Raw genomic sequence first — 19,825 nt, forward strand, 5'->3', positions numbered from 1 at the left:
GTCTTTTATTATTTTAGTGAGAAAATACGTACCTCTATTTCAAAATCCTAGCTACTTCAGAGGGAGCCATTTCTCATAATGTTTTATACTACCAACAGCTCTCCAATGCTCGTTACCAAATCAGTTCGTAAGTTAATATTTGTTTTGAGTCATTACCAAACGTGTACCTTCCCTTTAATCAGAGACAGGATCTGAGTCAGTGTGGATGAAAAAAATATTCTGAAATAAAATAACTCATCTTACCCTCTCAAGTTTGTTTTCAAGATCGCTGATGCCATGTTCTGCTTCTTCAAGGGTGGACCTATAAAACAAGTAAAATAAATAATTAGCAAAAATGAATATATCTTCAAATGCCGAACATAAACCAGTAAAATAAACTATCATGAACAAAGAAACTATAGATGTCTTCAAGTGCGAACCAATAAAGCCAGCAAAACAAATAATTATCAAAAAGAAACTATGTTTTCAAGGGTGTAAGTCCTATAAAACATTATTAAAGGGATGCTGCAGTGAATTAAAATAAAACAGTTAATTTTGCTGTCATTTATTTCTGATACATGTATTGAACCTCAATAAAATGTGTCTTGTTTTTTTCCCTGACATATCTCACTTACGTAATTAGCGAAATTAGCCCCCCCCCCCCCTTTTGTGGATTGTTACCGTCCCTTATCATCGACGTCACGTCGGGAATTCACACGTACAGTATACATAAAAACGATGAAAAAAACTATCATCAAAAAGTGACTCAATAGATGTATTCTGGACCTCCCTATTAAACCAGGAAAATAAACTTTATTCAAAAAGGAACTGTGACTTTGAGTGGCATAGATATTAAGGCCACATTTTGCCCTGTAGAGAATTTCTTGCTGGCAAAGGTCTGCATGAATTGCATCCCAATATTTATTTAAAATGTGACACGGAAATTAATTGGTTTACAAGATTTTGAGCTTGATGAATTCATGGTGCATCTAGGGCCTACTGGAACGATGTCAAAACCACATCAAGCATGCCAAGTCAGAAAAGTATTTCCTCCTTAAAATGATCATTATTAGAATCATAACATTAAAGGCAGTGGACACTTTTGGTTATTGTCAAAGACTAGTCTTCACAGTTGGTGTATCTCAACATATGCATAAAATAACAAACCTGTGGAAATTTGAGCTCAATCGGTCATCAAACTTGCGAGATAATAATGAAAGAAGAAAACACCCTTGTCACACGAAGTTGTGTACGTTTAGATGGTTGATTTCGGGACCTCAAGTTCTAAATCTGAGGTCTCGAAATCAAATTCGTGGAAAATTACTTCTTTCTCGAAAACTATGGCACTTCAGAGGGAGTCGTTTCTCACAATGTTTTATACCACCAACCTCTCCCCATTACTTGTCACCAAGAAAGGTTTTATGCTAATAATTATTTTGAGTAATTACCAATAGTGTCCACTGCCTTCAACTGTGCAAAAACAATCCACTGAGGATTTTAATAAAAAGTTATTATTTTGACATGAGTCAAACCAAAGTGAAACCTGCCATTGTAATAGGTTTCATCTGTATTTAAAAACAAAATTACAGTTTTCGTTTTGAGTAATTTTCTCGTTTTCGACTGAGACTCGCACAGTCTATGAGACCTTAGTGACTGCACAATCACATAGCAGGGGTGAGCATCATTACTAACGAAAAAGTCTGAAACTTGGATACAAATTCAAAGGTATATTGAAATGATGGCATTTCTACCGTTTGGTAACCCATGGGGTTATAGATTCCAAGGAGCTTTTGGAAACAGTATCCAAAGCACCAAAGAAGTAGACAAATCAGCAGGATTTCTTTATTTGTGGAAAAAAAATATTGTCTGATTTTCTTCACCAGGCCGACATAAAAAGTCTGAATTCAGCTAAAAGTCTGAACAATCTCATCCCTGAGATTCATGGCTGCTGTATGCCTTGAATTTCTTTCGGTGGGGCGCAGACATTTTTCTCTGGTAAGCAGTTGGGGAGGGGGGGGGGGGCACTTCTGTGAGGAAACTTTTGTATTTTGAACGCTGCAAAGGGCACCACAGCAAAAGTAGAACACCACAGCAATTGCTGTAGGTGCTGATGATTACATGTACAATGTATTTTTGAGGCCTGCTGGCTTTCAAAAGTGCAGGTTAAAGGCCGAGCTGCGTACACAGCACGCGGAGCCTAAGCCTGAGCTGGAGCCCAAGCCGTGGTTTGAGAAAGGCCCCTTGTTCTAAATTGGCACTACATAGAGGTTGCCCTTAGACATAATTTCATTCATGCCCTGTGCATTAATAGACCATAATGAAAGAGTCAGACTTGAGTTAAGTCTACATTTAATGTGACCAAAGTGTGAATCTGAATTTTAGTCGGCAAAGCATCCTAATGGAAACATCACACCAATTTTTTTTTAAGAAGAAATTTCAGTTTTAGAAGTGGGAGAAAAACTGCTTTAGGGAAAACCCACCATGCAGTCAGGTAGGGACTGAAAAACCGAATCCACTGAAGGCTCTGGGGCCAATTTCATATAGATGCTTAAGCAAAAAATTTGCTTAAGCACGAAAATAGATCGCTTATTTTTCACATGTTACTGGCAAAATTTTAATGCCATATAAATTGCTTGTGACTGGTATTTAGCTGTTGTTTACTTAGCATAACAATTGAGTGGAGTCTTGGCCGGTAATCTGATTTTACTAAGCAAGGATTTTTTTGCTTAAGCAAAATTTTGTGCTTAAGCAGCTCTATGAAATTGGGCCCTGATCTTGACATCAGGCCTTTATGCTTACTTTTTGAAAGGGTAATAGGGCACCACGGCATTTTCTCTGTTTGGTAAAGGGCACCCTATGAGGGAATTGTAAACTTCTACTGGGCACCAAGGGCACCAAGGCAGTGACCAGGGGGCATGGAGGCAATCGCCTTTGTTGCCTCCTTGATGTATCAGGCCTAAATTATCAGGCCTGAATTATCAGTCATGAAGCATCAGGTCTGGGGTATCAAACCGGGGTCCACAGAGGTGACAGGCAAGGACAGAAACCACAGAGCTGCATTACATGTAAGCTGACTTCTCTCTTCAAGCATTTGACAGCTACACTACAACTTCTTTTTCCTTGTTGTGTCACTGGCAGACCACGATTAGACAAGTCTGGATGCATCAATTGCAGTAATGCCATATCACACTGTATCAATAGCAAGGAAACAGGATGGCAGCTTCCTGTGGTATAGTGCAACACATAGTCACTATATAATGACACAATATCAACATAGCTCCTGTCCTGATTGCACGTCCCTCTGATTGCTATAAATGTTTATTTAAAATTAGCATCACTTTATCGGTTTTATTTTCTGCAGGGTGGTGTCATGTTAGTTCTCTGACGTCAACTCCAATCCAAACTTTTGTTTTTGATTTGGCAACTCCAAAGTAATTTATTTCTATTTAGAGTAAATAAGTTAATATAAATATTTAAATGTATTTATTTTGGATAAAAAAGTGAAATGTTGACATAGTCCAAGTATGAATCGTTTAAAGCCGTTGGACATTTTCTGAACAGAACAAAAATTAAAAGTTCACAGATTTACAAATAACTTACAGGGTTTACAGATAGTAATGGTAAAAGACTTCTCTTGAAATGTTATTCCATGAAATGCTTTACGTTTTGAGAAAACATTAAAACAATATAAATTCTCGATATCGAGAATTACAGATTTATTTTAAACACATGTCATTACACGGCAAAACGTGCGGAAACAAGGGTGTGTTTTCCTGTTATTTTCTCCCGACTCCGATGACCAATTGAGCCTAAATTTTCACAGGTGTGGGCCTTGGACAATACTGTTTACCAAAAGTGTCCAATGGCTTTAATCCCATCATAATAAACTCCCTGTGAAAAGTTCATGGTTAGCATTTCTTTTAAAGATATTGCCGACGCTAAAAAATCTGGAGCAGTATTGTCCATCGCACTTTTAAAGAATAATCCATAATTTGAATACAGAAAAGTTTCTGCATGAAACATTTTTCAGATTGAAAATTTTTTGAATACCTTAGAAACGAACTCTTTTTCAAAGAGCCTTTTCAGAGCCACTTTTTATTTTTGTGAGATTATAACAAAATATTTACCCACATTTTTATTTTATTTTAGTAATATCCAAGTTCTTACATCCTCTTTCATGTGAAAGTTAATTTCTATGATGTTGACTTTTGGCACAAGTGAGATTCCGTTCACTTTCGCACTTTAAAAATATATGATTGCACTTTTTCACTGGTTTCACTTTTTTGTTTCATTTGTTTATTACATGGCGGCCCTGTTTTAATGTCAAAATAGATCATTTTTTTATGTACATGAGAAAGCCTAGTAAATTGATATGGGTTTTTTTTTTTATCTAGAAAGCCATAATTAAGTTATTTACTCAAGTGTTTTAAAACAAAATGTACACCAGAAATACACCACTTTATACTTTTTTTCCAGCCTTTCTCCAATTTTCATGTCATATTTGTATCCACATACGTGTACGTGTAGACTGGGCAGTTTGGGGTGTCATGGCCCAGCAGATTTTCATAAGAGCATCGAACTCAAACTCTGGTTTTTCAGTTCAGCAGAGTGTGGGTTTGAGTCCCGGTCGTTACACTTCAAGTGTACTGAGCAAGACACTATAATTGCTTCTCTCCACCTTGGAGGAAAATGGATACCTGTGAGGGCAGAGATAGCTAAGTAGCGCATATTTGTTGCACAGGCTCCCCCAGGGAGCTCAGATGGTTTGATGAATGAAATACATTGTAAATGGCCCAGTGACCAGCAGCCGATTTCACAAAACACTCTGGATTAGTCCTATCTCGAGTTGGGATGAGTATAACCCATCCTAACTTAGGACATGTAGGATGGGTCCAATGATTAATCCTAAGTTAGGAAGAGTTTGGTGGAATCGACGGCAGGGGTAATAATATTGGAAGCGCTTTTGAAGAGATGCCCTTCGTCGGACGTGTATAGCGCGATATAAAACCGATTATTATCATTCTATTCTATTAGTGTCAACAGAGCAAGTGGCTTAATTTCTCATATTCTCTTCTACTTTCTATGGACTATGGGATGACCTTTGTCACTCCACACCGCATTGTTTGGGCTTTAGATCAGATCAGAGATTGGTACGCCTGACCCTGTCCTAGTCGGGAGGAGGGTTATGTTATCGCAACTAACCCTGTCCCTGTGTCATGTTTTGGTTGGTGATCAGCACTTGCTGCTATTACTGTGTTAGGGCATGACCCCTGATTCTGAATCCTTCACACTTTGTTTTTGGCAATTTAGATTCATAGAATTTTAGTTAGAACTGAAGAATTGGGACTGTGTAAATTGAAGGATTTGAGTTTGACTCAAAAAGGTAAAAGAAAATCCCAAATAGGTCTAACTTGCAATCAGTCTTTGTGAGTGATATTAAGGTTTTCTTTTTGGTCATAATTAAGTTGAATGAGGCAGCCGAGTGAAGACCCTATTCTTAACATTCTCCAATGGCCAGATGGCTGCGCAGACTGGCCTGATTATACTTCACAGAGGCAATATAATGTCCTCCATGATGCCCCCTGTCATTGCTTTGGCCCTGGTGCCCTAACATGCTCCAGTCCAGTAGAAACTTACAATTTTTTAATACTCATCCATGTCACAATTCAATCCCTAATAATAATATTGCCACCCAAACATTGGTCAGCGTAGTTTTAAATTTTCTGCACCTCATCTTTATGGAACAATCTCCCTCACCCCCCTCTACACATCAACATGATCAAACAACAAGCTACCACTATCTCAAGATTCAAGACTCTTCTTAAAACATTTCTGTTTAAATTCATCGATACATACTACTATCATAGTTATTCTTTTGGTTGTCCGTCGGTGCGGTTATGTTATTCCAGACTTTCTTTTGGAGGTTTTTTAGCAGTCTAGAAATGCAGTTTTATTTTATTAATTATTATCATTAATTTTAATACTAAAACTAAGCATGTTAAGACTTAATTATTTATAAAATACACCCCTACTAATATTTTAAAATAATAATATTATTTATTTGAAAAGGTTTGGCCCTTCAACAAGGAGAAAATGACTTGGTGCCCCTGCCCTTTCAAAAACGAAGGCCTTCAGTCGTTAGACGCCTTCAGACATACGATTTTGGAGGAGAAAATATGGCATAAAATAAAAAAGTTGACTACAAAAAGTGGGAGGGTCCCGTTCTTCACACAGCTGCATGCAACACTCACCTAAAATTTGGAGAATCTTTCAGCGCTTCTTCGAAGGTGACATTGGGTTTCATGATACCGACCACACTCATTCAGCTCCTGACACCGGGGGAATATTCTTCAGGATCCTGCCGCATAAAGCTTTAACTCTCTATTATATAAATAGGGAGATTGTTGTATTATTTAAAGTGTTTTGAGAAACGATGCGAGTTACGCATGCACAAAGTCGAAGTGTGAAAAATTGCTTATGAATCCGTGTCGACATTTAAGCATGGTTGCAGATTTATAGTTTGCATAAAGATCGTTGTAAAACTAAAAGCGAGTCGGGAACCACACAAATAATACTCTGCCGCCCAAATTAATATAGCGCCCTCAATTGACAAATCCAGCTAGTCTTCCTTCGTGCATTTGATGCATAAATCATGTGGATGACTTCACAAAAACAATGTACACTGACATGATATACCTTACTTTGTAAATTCGGGCATATCGGATGTTTTGGATGTTGACAAATTTGACCACGGAAGTTTATCGACTACAATGGTAATTTACACCATTCTAATGTTAGGTTAGAGACTTTATCTGACTCCCATGAGGAGTGAGTCATTGCAAAAATGACTTGCCATTGGAAAATTGTAAAAAGATAAAAATTTCCATCTACTGGAAATGAGCAGGTACATCATAAAATAATTTGAATTGGTCATCTCCCTTCCTCTCATAATTGCAAAGCATTAAAAAAAAGTGAATCTTGGCCAAATATCAACAGTACTGGCTAGCAATGGGTTGTGTGTGAGCGGTTTTTTTTTAAAGGACCTTTAGAGAGTGCTTTCTCAGTTGTATAACTCCAAACAATGAGAGAAAAAAGAGCACGTGTCTTTTTATTTACTAGGTCGACAAACGTGGGAAGGGGTGGGGAGGGGGTGTCATGACTATATATGCATTGAAATTTACACTTGGAGTTGTGTTTACTCATTACATTTTGTTTATTTTTCTGCTTTTAAAATATTTGTACAGAGTCTTAACCTTGTGTTTTGATAGAACTCTGTAGGTTATGCACCAATGTTCAAACACCCCTAATATATGAGTCCCTAATCCTACCTGTAACCTTAAGAACAACCTAACCCTTAACCAAAATGAACTCCCCTTCAGTATCCCAAAAGTGTATTTATATCTACCTGGCCAAACCCGTACATTGTCTGTATTAGATTTGTTACTGTGGAAACCTTGTAAGTGTGCAAATCATGAGGCACTATTAGAACATAGGGGTCTCGGAACAGGGGCGTCAGAACATAGGGGTGTCGGAACATGGTGTCGGAACATGGGGGTTATCACAGGGGTTGAAATTGCCACTAGCCTGCTAGCCCGGGACTACCAGATTTACAGCCCGATTTTGTATTTTGTTTATTTCTTTGCTGTTAATATTACCTATTTTCAGCATGTTTGTAATATGAGGAGTGGTCTTAAGTGTGAATAAAAAAAATTCCTTCGTGGTGGAAAAAAAATAAATAAAAAATAAAGATTTACAGCCAGGCTACTCATTTATCCAGTTTGATAGCCCAGCGGACTAGTGGAAAAATAATGCAACAATCAACATCACAAACAATAATGAACTGTGCTGATGGTCTTGTAAAATGAAACACTTTTGGTGACCAATTTGTGTTGTGACTCAAGACATAGAGTGTTTTTCAAGCTACCAAAATCTCATCAGGGCAACTAACCATTCTGGGTGACTAGCCCTGCCGACTGCCAAGAAAGTACACTTAATTTCCACACCTGGTATCGGAACATAGAGTAGCCGTCCCATTAAAGACAGTGGACACTATTGGTAATTGTCAAAAACCAGTCTTCTCACTTTGTGTATCTCAACATATGCATGAAATAACAAACCTGTGAAAATTTGAGCTCAATTGGTCGTCGAAGTTGCGAGATAATAATGAAAGAAAAAACACCCTTGTCACACGAACTTGTGTGCGTTCAGATGGTTGATTTCGAGACCTTAAGTTCTAAACTTGAGGTCTCAAAACCAAATTCGTGGAAAATTACTTCTTTCTCGAAAACTACGTCACTTCAGAGGGAGCCGTTTCTCACAATGTTTTATACTATCAACCTCTCCCCATTACTCATTACCAAGATAGGTTTTAAGCTGATAATTATTTTGAGTAGTTACCAATAGTGTCCACTGCCTTTAAAGACACCAACCTTACTCCATAATCTCAACTGGCATATCGAGAGGGTCATTTGTTAAAGTGATGCATTTTTATTGAATTAAAATCCCATCATATTTACATTATCATTATAGACATACCGGTGCATGATTAATATTGAATTACCAATTCTATTAACCAGATGAAATGCAATTATGATATCTGGGGTGACTCTCCTAAACGGTACAAAGTCAACCCTCCTACTGTCGGACCATTCAATATTGTAGTTTTGAATGAACTATGCCAGCATGCAATTTGATATCATGTGGTGATTGGTGAATGCTATACCAAGTATAAAGTCAACCCTCCTACTGTCCGACCATCAAATATCGTCCACTATGGTTTTGAATGATAGATAACCTATGCCAGCCTGCAATATGATATTATGTGGTAAATGCTATACCAAGTATAATGTCAACCCTCCTACTGTCTGACCATTCAATATCGTCCACTGTGGTTTTGAATGACAGATAAACTTTGCCAGCCTGCAATGATCATGTGGTGTGTGCTATACAAAGTATAGTCAACCCTCCTACTGTCTGACCATTCAATATCGTCCACTGTGGTTTTGAATGGTAGATAAACTATGCCAGCCTGCAATGATCATGTGGTGTATGTTATACCAAGTATAAAGTCAACCCTCCTACTGTTACGCTTTACCACAGAATATACCCTAACATACCATGTTCTCTTAATATTACTATGCAATATGTGACCATAATCTCAATAAAATATTTTAAAGTAAAACTGACGACCAATCATAGGAAAGGTTCGATTGTGATTTCTATCGCTGCACAGGGATTGGTCAGCTCAAATTTCGTCAAGACTTTCGGATGGAGGACGCCCAAACGGCCGATGCTTGTTCCCTTGACGACGATGTCTGCACACCGTCCGGAGAAGTATGTAGCGTCTGTCGTGGCAAAAAATATATATATTACATCATTAAAATCTCTTCACAACTTTTATTAACAATTTAAAGAAGTTTTGTGTGAAATTTTCTTTCATTATTTTCTTGCAACTTCAATGACCATTTGCAAATCCAAATTTTCACAGATTTATTATTTTATGCACATGACGTTGGGATACACCAAGTGAGAATAGACCCTATTCACAACGCGCTACGCACAAACACGCATGTCTCCTATCCGCCAATTTGTGTGTCAAAACATGCACCTCCGAACAATGTGTGTCTACCATTTCTGCCTTTTTGGGGAAGTTCATTCCTTTGGTGCACGTTTAGCACAAAAAATGGCGGACAGGAGACGCCCGTGTATATGCGCTGCGCGTTGTGCATAGGATCTATACTGGTCTTTGACAATTACCAAAGATGTCCTGTGCCTTTAATGTCGGCTTGACTGAACAAATACATCAAGTCTAAATTTCCTTCTCTTTATCTTCTGACAATGGGGACAACACTTGATATCTCCTTACCTTCCACTGCTCGTAAGAAGTAGCCGTCTTCCTTAGAAAATGGAACCTGCAGAAGTTGCATCGTCCGATCCAGCAGACCATGGATAACCTGTTCAGATAAAACAATAAAATAGTCATGTACGTGAATTTGATTTCGAGACCTCTGATTTAGAATTCGAGGTCTCGAAATCAAGCATCTGAAAGCACACAACTCTGTGTGACCATGGTGTGACAAGAGTGTTTTTTCTTTCATTAATATCTCGCAACTTCGACGACCAATTGAGCTCAAATTTTCACAGGTTTGTTATTTTATGCATAATGTTGAGATACACCAACTGTGAAGACTAGTCTTTGACAATTACCAATAGTGTCCAGTGTCTTTAAACAAAAAAAGTCTTGTAAATAAAAACAAGGTCCAGTAAAGATTCTAAGCTATTACGTCCTGGGCATGTGTGTGATGTATTGACCTGCGACAGGATTAATTTACTCTAGAAGGACCCTAGCATGGAAGGAACTACCCGTGGAAAAACTTGCCTCAAATCCAGGTGTCTTATTGTAATGCACGGCACAGAGGTGTCGGTGATTCTCAGTGCCGACGTCCATCTTCGGGTTTTTGATAATGATGTCTGAGATCTCAAAGGCCTTGATGGGAAGGGGCATCTTACGATTGTTGCTGATTGTCTTCAAGACGCCTGGAAGTAAACAGGTACGCGCCACCTGTAGAGGAAAACAAAAGGATGAGGGTCAGAGAAATGATTATCTGGCCACCTTGAGTCCATTGAGAATATAGCGTGTCGTGGGCGAGTGGTCTACAGCCAGAGCTGCCGGCATTTGTGATGCGATCAAGCTAAATGAGTCTTTTGTCCTGAAATACCGTCACAGATGGTACATGTAACATTGTTTTTTGGCTGGTAACCTTGATCTGGTGAATTATTTTGCTGTGCCTAGCTAATTTCGTGCTTAAGCAGCTCCATGAAAATGTTCATAAGCCATGATTGTAAAAATTGATAGAACCATAAATGCATTGTAAAGCTGTTAAACTGACAATTTCAAAAATCAATTTGCTTATACTGCAATTACAGGGCAGTTGGCTTGGTAACCAATTTGTACTAAGCCAGATTTTCCTGTGCTTAGCAATCTTTTGGGCTTACCAGCTTTATGAAACTAGCCCCTGGAAACCTTAACGAACCTTATAGGAAACCAAGGGTCTTGATGAGGGGGAGTTACTAACCTGAAAGTCTAGAGTTTTAGGATTGGAGATGATTGCTGCGTTGGTGGTCGACATGTCCTTCCCCAACTTCTCTGAGATGTCCTCTTTTGAGCACTGCAAGAAAGTAAAAGAATACCCTTAAATAAAAAAAGTCATCCCTTAAAAGCACTGAACACTATTGGTAATTACCTCAAAATAATTGTTAGCATATAAAACTGGAGAGCTGTTGATAGAATAAACATAGTCTGAGAAATTCAAACGTAAATTGCTTATTCAAACGAATAAGCAAGTCATTGTAAAAGACTGTTCAAATCTAACTCACAAATGGCATATCATCTGGGTTCTGGACTAGTCCTAATAGACATACAAACTGCATGGATAGTCCTAAGTTAGGACGAGTAACTGGTCCTAACTCGAGATAAGACTAGTCCTAACTCTTTGTGAAATCCACCCCTCTACCATTAGTATGCAGCTTTTTTTTGTACTTGTTTAGTTTGTTTTCTTACTTTCTTAAGATTGCCTCAAGGTTACACTGGGCTGCGCCTACAAAATTGTTATCCAGAATACTATTTCACTATTTTTCAAACAATTTTGTTTAACTTATTGTTAATAATTATTTCCTCTCCTAAACCAATTTTGTAGTCTCAATTTTGTAATTGTGTAATTGTTTTCTTCTTTTTAAAAGTGTGTATTCTCTGTATACTTTCCTGTAATTCGACCATTGGTCGCCATGGGAAATTTGTTTTTGAAGAATAAACCATTTACGAATGAATGGATCTGACTTACAAGGGCAAAGGTCAGGACTTCGGTGAATCCCGCCGCAGCCATCTCCGGTCTAAGTAGATCGGTCAGTTTGTTGATAGGTAGCTGATTGGCGATGGTGTTGGTCTGAGGGATGCGCTCTACTAGATTGTTGAAACCGTAGGCAACGGCAACATCCTCGATGACATCACATGCATGGATGACATGTGAGAAGGGTGTGTTAAGGAGTGTTCTCATGGTGTTTTGTTGCAGGTTTTGAACATGGAGGACGGTGTATATCTGGTGTTGTGTGGGTGTTGATTGCGGTTTAAATTGGTGGGGTTTTTTCTAGTGTTGGTTAGGTGTTAGTAGGGGTACAGATCTGGATTAATGAGTTCTAGTGGTTGTTGGTGTTTTCATGGGGTTTTGAGCATGGAGGTGAGTGGGTGTTGGTTTGATTTTAATGGGCGGGGTTTTATCTGGTGTTGTATGGGTGTAGATTGGTGTTTAATTAGTTATTTTTTCTGGTGTTAGTTTGGTGTTTGCACCAATTTGGGGGGAAGGGGTATCAAAAGGATATCAGCCCTGTTGGGAGGAACTTCAACTACGAGTCGTTTCTTGTTGTCGATGACCTCACTGCTGAGACACATCCTGGTAAGAAGGCTAGCGACTGCATCAGCATCCTCCCTGAGACACACAATGAACAAACAGATTATCGGACAAGGTTCGAATCCCACTCACATCAATGTGACGGTTGGATGAGACAGGTTGTAATGCCAGATTGAAGGTAATCAAAGATAAAACAAATTTAGACTTCAAATTCTGCACATCAGTCCAACTGTGAAATAATAAATTCTTAAAAAATGCTTTAAAAAAAAACATATAAGTAACATTCATTGCCATGAGGACCAGTAAAAGAGAAGTTACTCAAATTCTCGTATTGGAGTGTCACCTGGTCATGACACCTGTGTCCCTAAAGGACTTACTTAGTCCTAGACTTGGTTTACTTGGTCCTAGATTTGACTTAATTGGTCCTAGATTTGACTTACTTGGTCCTATACTTCACTAAGTTGGTCCTAGACTTGACTAACTTGGTCCTAGATTTGACTTAAATGGTCCAAGAACTGACTCAATTGGTACTAAATGACTGAAGTCAACATGCTTGTCCTAAACTTGACTTTCTTAGCCCTACATTTGACTAACTTGATCCTAGACTTGACCTATACTTGGTCCTTACTTGACTTAGTTTGTCCTAGACTTGGCTAACTTGGTCCTAGGCTTGACTTACTTGGTCCTAGATTTGTCTTAGTTGGTCCTAGAATTAACTCACTTGGTTCTAAAGTTGACTTGCTTGATTCTAAACTTGACTTACTTGGTCCTAGACTTGACTTACATGGTCCTAGACTTTTGACTTACTTGGTCCTAGACTTTTGACTTACTTGGTCCTAGACGTTTGACTTACTTGGTCCTAGACTTGACTTACATGGTCCTAGACTTTTGACTTACTTGGTCCTAGACTTTTGACTTACTTGGTCCTAGACGTTTGACTTACTTGGTCCTAGACTTGACTTACATGGTCCTAGACTTTTGACTTACTTGGTCCTAGACGTTTGACTTACTTGGTCCTAGACTTGACTTACATGGTCCTAGACTTTTGACTTACTTGGTCCTAGAATTTTGACTTACTTGGTCCCAGACTTTTGACTTACTTGGTCCTAGACTTTCAACTTACTTGGTCCTAGACTTTTGGTTTACTTGGTCCTAGACTTTTGGTTTTCTTGGTCCTAGACTTTTGACTTACTTGGTCCTAGACGTTTGACTTACTTGGTTCTAGACTTTTGACTTACTTGGTCCTAGACCTTTGACTTACTTGGTCCTAGACTTTTGACTTACTTGGTCCTAGACGTTTGACTTACTTGATACCGATCCTGTTGTTGATAAGTTCCACTGGTAGCTGCTCGTGTCTGTAGTGCAACGTTGGGTACATCACCTTGGAACCGTCTATATGAGTGACTTCAACACTCTCGATACTGTCAACATCAACAACAAAAATTAGTCACAACTTTTTTCTTTTTTTTGTATGCAAGTTCGCCCGAAACAAGGCTAAAATCCACTCTAGGTAAAGGGCTACAAGGAAGAAAATATAGAAATGCAGAAACTCAGTGGAGCTGAAGGTAGGAATTGATATTCTTCTTAAAAGATGGCAGATCCTAGGATGAAGGGAAACATGCACCAGGCAAGTGATATTTTATGACAAAAATTACTTTGAGTAATTACCAATAGTGTCCACTACCTTTAAATAAAGATCTCACGGCATTGAGGTTGACTTGACTCACCTGTGTGGTTTAGAGCAGTACTGACTGAATGTACTGACAATGATATCTAAAACAATCTGAGCTTTAGTTAGATCCTTGGCTGTGATCTCAATCAGGACGTTCTTGGTGGCCAGACTGATTTTAGAATGGTCCCCTGTGTCAACAAAATAACCACAAAAAAAAAGAGTTCTAAAAATGCAATAACAATAGTAACCGTATTTATAACGCGCCTTTTGCCAAAGGATACAAAGCATCAGGTATTGTTACTGCAAGGAGTGGGACGAAGTTTGAGATATAAGACCCAATAAACAGAAGCCAGATCGCCACTAACCCGTGAAATATGCCTGTCGTAAGCACAGAATTCCCTGCTTCCATTAGCGCTGATTCTGTGCTTACGGTAAGCAGAAACAACAAAATTTGCATAAACAACAAAATAAATAAATAAATATATTTACTCTTGGTTCTTACCATTGATGATTGGAGGCATCGATAAGACCGTCTTCTTACTGTCATAGATGATGGGGTACACAGGACTGTCTCTGATGATCGGCAGATAATGACGAAGGTGACTATCCTTCGCAAATAACTCCATCTGTTCCACGGCCGATAACTCTTTTGTCTGTTAAGATACCAAAGTTATTACAGACATGATAGTTGGTCCTTTGAAGAAAAAAAAGGAAGGTACACGTTTGGTAACTGTCAAAGACCAGTCTTCTCACTTGGTGTATCCCAACATAAGCATTAGGCCTGGGCAAATAATTTGAATATCCGGTTAATGGCGAATATGTTTTCCTATCCGTAACCGCGAATGCATTTTTTTTCTTAACCGGATATCCGCAAGGGGTGCGAATACCTATTTCTAAACCGGATAGTCCTGTAATTACAACCGAGTAACCGGATATTCCTATTATCCGCGGACGTCGGGCGACAACTGATAGGAATGTTTTGTCTGAATCCTTATGAAACTTCTATTAAGACAGCATTAGACAACATAAATTAAGTATTTAACTATGCTCATCTCCGTGAAGAGTTAAAACAATGACATTTCTGACGTAATTTGTTCAAAGATTATGAAAGTTTTCCTTCACGTAGAGTCAATCACGATCAAAAGAAAAAGCAAATCGCCATCTTTAAATTAGATCCGGTTATTTTTATGAATGACCCGAGTGACACTGTCTAAAACTAATATTAATCTGCCCATAGGATCTCATTCACAAACGAACAGTGCCCTCTAGAGGCAAAAAAAAAACGAGGGAGCTGTTTCTCACAATTTTTTATACTATCAACAGCTCTCCAATGCTCGTTATTAATATAACGTTAATATTTGTTTTGAGTAATTACCAAACGTGTACCTTCCCTTTAAACCGTGTAAGTTTTATTTAAATGTGTGGAGACTTTTGTGCTTTGTGTCAGACAAAAAGTACCCAATCCCTTTAATGGCGAGTCCGTTATCTAATCTTACCTGGTTGAGTGGAATGAATCTGATTTCATCAGGAGGCAGAGCGTCGTAGTAGAAGGGACCTTGAATTGTATCCAAGTCATGTGTTCCTATGGAAACTAGAGTTCGTTTCCTGCGGGTAGAGAACGAGAGACAAACTGCACATTTAAACTTTTAATCAACCGTGGATTTTTTTTCACAGGACTCAATAATGTACTGAGTATACAGTACTTTTACACACATTGGAGTTATGGGTAAAACCGAGAAATATCAATGGAAAATACGGTATGTTTCAGCGCCAGGAGTGCACTGAGTGATGAACATGTGCGCTTTATAAGAAGCCACAATTATTATTATTATTATTATTATAATTAAAATGTTAGGAGAATAGAGTACAGTATTGTTTTGGTGACTGACCTGCCAATGTTTTGATGTAATTTGTCTTGAAGATCAATGAAACTCTTGTAATTTTCTTGGGTGAAGGTTATGTCTCTGAGCACTGCGCCCACAACAAATGGCCTCACATGAGCTGTCTGTAACAAAGTTAGCATTGAAAGTTATCATACATGATTGGTAGAGCTGACAAAATAGTTGCAAGAACAGTTTATTGAGTAATTACCAATAGTGTCCACTGCCTTGTCCACTGCCTTTAAAGGCAGTGGACACTATTGGTAAAGTACTTGAAATAATTATTAGCATAAAACCTTACTTGGTAACGAGTAATGGGGAGAGGTTGATAGTATAAAAAAAACATTGTGAGAAACGGCTCCCTCTGAAGTAAAATTGTTTTTGAGAAAGAAGTAATTTTCCAAGAATTTGATTTTGAGACCTCAGAATTAGAATTTGAGGTCTTGAAATCAGCATCTAAAAGCACACAACTTCATGTGAAAAGGGTATTTTTTCTTTCATTATTATCTCGCAACTTCGACGACCAATTGAGCTCAAATTTTCACAGGTTTGTTATTTTATGCATATGTTGAGATGCACCTAGTGAGAAGACTGGTCTTTGACATCTACCAATAGTGTCCAGTGTCTTTAATAAGGTGAACTGCCTTTCCTTTATACAAGAACAAAGTATCAGGGCCCAATTTCATAGAGCTGCTACGCACAAAAATTTGCTTAGCATAAAATTTCTCCCTTGATAAAAACAGGATTACCAAAAAAAAATTCCATTTGATGCATATTGCCTGTTAATTATATTCAGCTATTGTTTACTTAAATCCTGAAAACCACATCAAAATTTGGTTGAAAATAAGAACAAAGTATCAGGCCTGTATCTTAGCTTGTGTTTTCCTGTGAAGCGAAGCTTGCAATCTTACTTACGGGGGGTTTAATGATGATGCGTTGGAGATTGCCATCGGCCGGAGGAGTTGCGACGTATCGAGGATGTTTAATCTTCTGCAGGAAGACGAGGAGGGCTTGGGCCAAGCCTTCAAGACAAAGAAGATCATACCTGAAGATTTAAGAATATCATTTAGGAGTTACTTAAAACTGTGAAACTGCACTGGTTGATCCCTTGAAGTCCTTCCATTGGACCCAGTGGCCTTGTGGACTATTTCTTTTTCCCTTTGGCAAATATGTTTCACTTCTTTCAAGAAAATTGAATGGCTCAAGAAGATTTTAAAAAACAATCCTGAAATCAGGAAATATCATGGGAAACCTATGCCTAAAAAGTCTTGTCACTAGATCCGAACCAGCGCTTTGCGCTAAAATTGCTTGTGAGTATCCGCAGCCGTCGAGCAACGGTCAACCACGGTTCCTTGTCCCAACTTGCTCTAGGGCACACGCACCTGTTTGCAGGGACGTCCACTTTGTAGATGACAACGTCCGAGGCACCCTCTGCTTTGTCTGCACCCTGCTCTTTGCTTATCATGGCCCTCTCTGATGTCTGTGAATAAAAGGGATAAAATATCATCCAGAAGCAAAGAATGTATCGACATCTACCTTTTTCCGATGTTACAAGCTTTCAACAGTGCCATTAATGAGTTGTATGAAAGAACTAGAGGGCACCAAAACGTTATGACCAACTAATTTTGCAATGCATCGCTGAGCACCGTCAAGCATTGATGAATGACAAGCTTAGGTACCAGCCCAAATATGGCAGCAATATTCAATTACTACTGGAAGGCAAAAACCCAGAGCGTAACAGCAGCTCAGAAGTATGCTTCGTGTTTGAAAGGGCAAGGGCACTAAGGCATTTTCTCCTTGGTAAAGGGCACCCTATGAGGAAATTGTAAATTTCTACTGGAGCTTTTTTAAGGGCACCAAGGCAATGTCCATGGAGGCAATTGCCTTTGTTGCCTCAGTGAAGTATAACAAATGAATACTGCCATAGAATGGTAATCCAGCGCGATGGGTAAGATTTGAATCATGGGACAATGTTCTGTCCTGGAATGGTGGACCCTCAGACATGTCTACGACTCTGTATCTAGTGTACAGCAAAGAAGATCTGTCTAAACCTGAAGTCAGAAACCTTTCTCCAGAAGACGATCAGAGCATACTGATCGAAACATCGAGTTAAACCAACGGTTCTTTTCAGAACCACCCCAACTCATTAAAGATAGTCATTACATGTTGTTACCGCAAACCTTTCCATATCGTAAATTTCCACCATGCAAAGTTTCAAATCCCACTTAAAGATCTGTCTACATGCGGCTATAGATAGTTATCACGTTACTTACAATTTCATCTAGCTCCAGACCATAGTCAAAGCATAACTCTTCAAACTCCTCATCAGCTGAAAATAATCAAGATGACAAAATGACAATCAAAATCATATTACATGTACATTCATTTACTTTTCACTACGGTAAGTGTACTGCAGTGGGTTCGCTATTGACATGCATTACAACCACTAGCCATGGTACCAACATTTATTATTAATGATGACAATTGGTCATGGTCATGATAGACGAATGTCTTGCTCAGGGACAAGTGTCAAGACTCATGATGAGGCAGGCTCGGACCTACTCCTCATTGAGTTCTATTCTAGTTATTACGAGGTTTGTTTCACTATATCATCTCCACGACTTCTGGAGACGACAGCGGAAGGCACACTCATAGTTCTCGGAATAGCTTGGCCCCACAATCAACTGATCAGCTAGCCATCAATTCAGAAAATTGTGGCAACAAAAAGTGGACCTACGGCAGATTCTTTCTCAACTGATCAAGCCGTACAACATATAAACTACCATCCAAGACAACAAACAACAATAAAGCCTTCAAGACAACTGCTCTCGTCTCGAGCACATCATCCAGCATTACTAATTTTAATCGCATGCGCAGACTCCACCAGGATAGTTACGTAAATCCAGACCCAGAAATGCTCACTTGCAGAGGTGCCAAGTTCAGAGGCCAGCTATGCATGAGATTTGGTAACCCCCCCCCCCCCTGCCCTGAATAACTTTCCGTATGGCGCCACCACTTTTTCACTCATTTTTACAAAAAGGGATATCTCATTGAGGTAATAAATTAGATACTATACTATTTCATATCGAATGAAAACGTGGTGGCGCCATACAGAAACTTTTCCAAGAGTCTTATTATGTTATTAGTTACTCTTCTTTTATATTTTAGAATCTGTTTTAAATTGTGTGTTGTGGGTGACTTGATCCGACGATCGACAGTCCCGATCGACCTGACCGACAGATTTAGTTTTTAGAAAAAAAAACAATATGCCAAACTCACTGTACGTTCTTCCAAGTGCTTCGAAAAGCAAATCTCTTTTAACTGCTATCGTAGGCATCTTCGTCTCAAGTTGTGGCCCCAAAACGAAGTTTATACGCTCTGGCTGTGAGAAAGTTCAGTAGCTCTTCTTCAGAAAACAGTGCGGCAGATGTGGCAGTTCGGTGACTGATGATATGATGGAGCGATGATGATGAAACCCAAACAACCTTGTAATAGTCTGGTCGACCCCATATTAAAAAGCTCATGAAGTGAGCTTAATAATTTCAGCTGGGTACAAGGTTGAAAACATGCCTGCCTTTACAAAACAGATCGTTTGAGGGCGCTGTGGTATTCTGAAAAAGGGCCCGCCCTAAGCCCCCCCCCCCACCCCCCCCCCCCCCCACAATCTTACCTTGTAATCCGGTATTGCACAATGTTGCAATTTCTGAAGAGATTTATGATTTTTAGTAAAAACTGAAAGGCTTTATTAAAAATTTAAATGTCATACCTCTAAAAAACGAGAAATAAAACATAAACATGAAGGTACGAATGCATGGACACTAATTGGTAATTACTCAAAAAAATTATTGTCACTAAAACCTTTCTTGATAACGAGTAATGGGAGAGGTTGA

General features: G+C 38.8%; 2 protein-coding genes across 2 annotated transcripts in view; both read right to left on the reverse strand.

The window, feature by feature from the left end:
- Positions 1-6,448, reverse strand: part of LOC139951128 (arf-GAP with coiled-coil, ANK repeat and PH domain-containing protein 2-like) — a 36,301-nt gene extending 29,853 nt beyond the window's left edge. Inside the window, exons 1-2 of the mRNA XM_071949970.1 lie at positions 6,231-6,448; positions 244-301 (exon numbers count right to left, since the gene is read on the reverse strand). Of these exons, the coding sequence (XP_071806071.1) occupies positions 244-301; positions 6,231-6,301 (129 nt within the window). The 5' untranslated portion in view covers positions 6,302-6,448. The remainder of the gene's footprint in view (positions 1-243; positions 302-6,230) is intronic.
- A 720-nt stretch (positions 6,449-7,168) lies between these two features.
- On the reverse strand, positions 7,169-19,379 carry LOC139950796 (phenylalanine--tRNA ligase beta subunit-like). Its single transcript, XM_071949609.1, has 15 exons — positions 19,215-19,379; positions 18,209-18,264; positions 17,318-17,415; positions 16,851-16,980; positions 15,945-16,060; positions 15,552-15,660; positions 14,558-14,708; positions 14,111-14,243; positions 13,691-13,804; positions 12,353-12,461; positions 11,820-11,999; positions 11,055-11,147; positions 10,358-10,540; positions 9,845-9,932; positions 7,169-9,323 (listed from the first exon to the last, which is right to left on the reverse strand). Exons 1-15 carry the CDS (start codon positions 19,270-19,272, stop codon positions 9,172-9,174), a joined length of 1,770 nt encoding a protein of 589 aa, XP_071805710.1. The 5' UTR covers positions 19,273-19,379; the 3' UTR covers positions 7,169-9,171.
- Positions 19,380-19,825: the final 446 nt, after the last annotated feature.

This window comes from Asterias amurensis, chromosome 18 (genome assembly GCF_032118995.1).
Source record: "Asterias amurensis chromosome 18, ASM3211899v1".
NCBI lineage: Eukaryota > Metazoa > Echinodermata > Asteroidea > Forcipulatida > Asteriidae > Asterias > Asterias amurensis.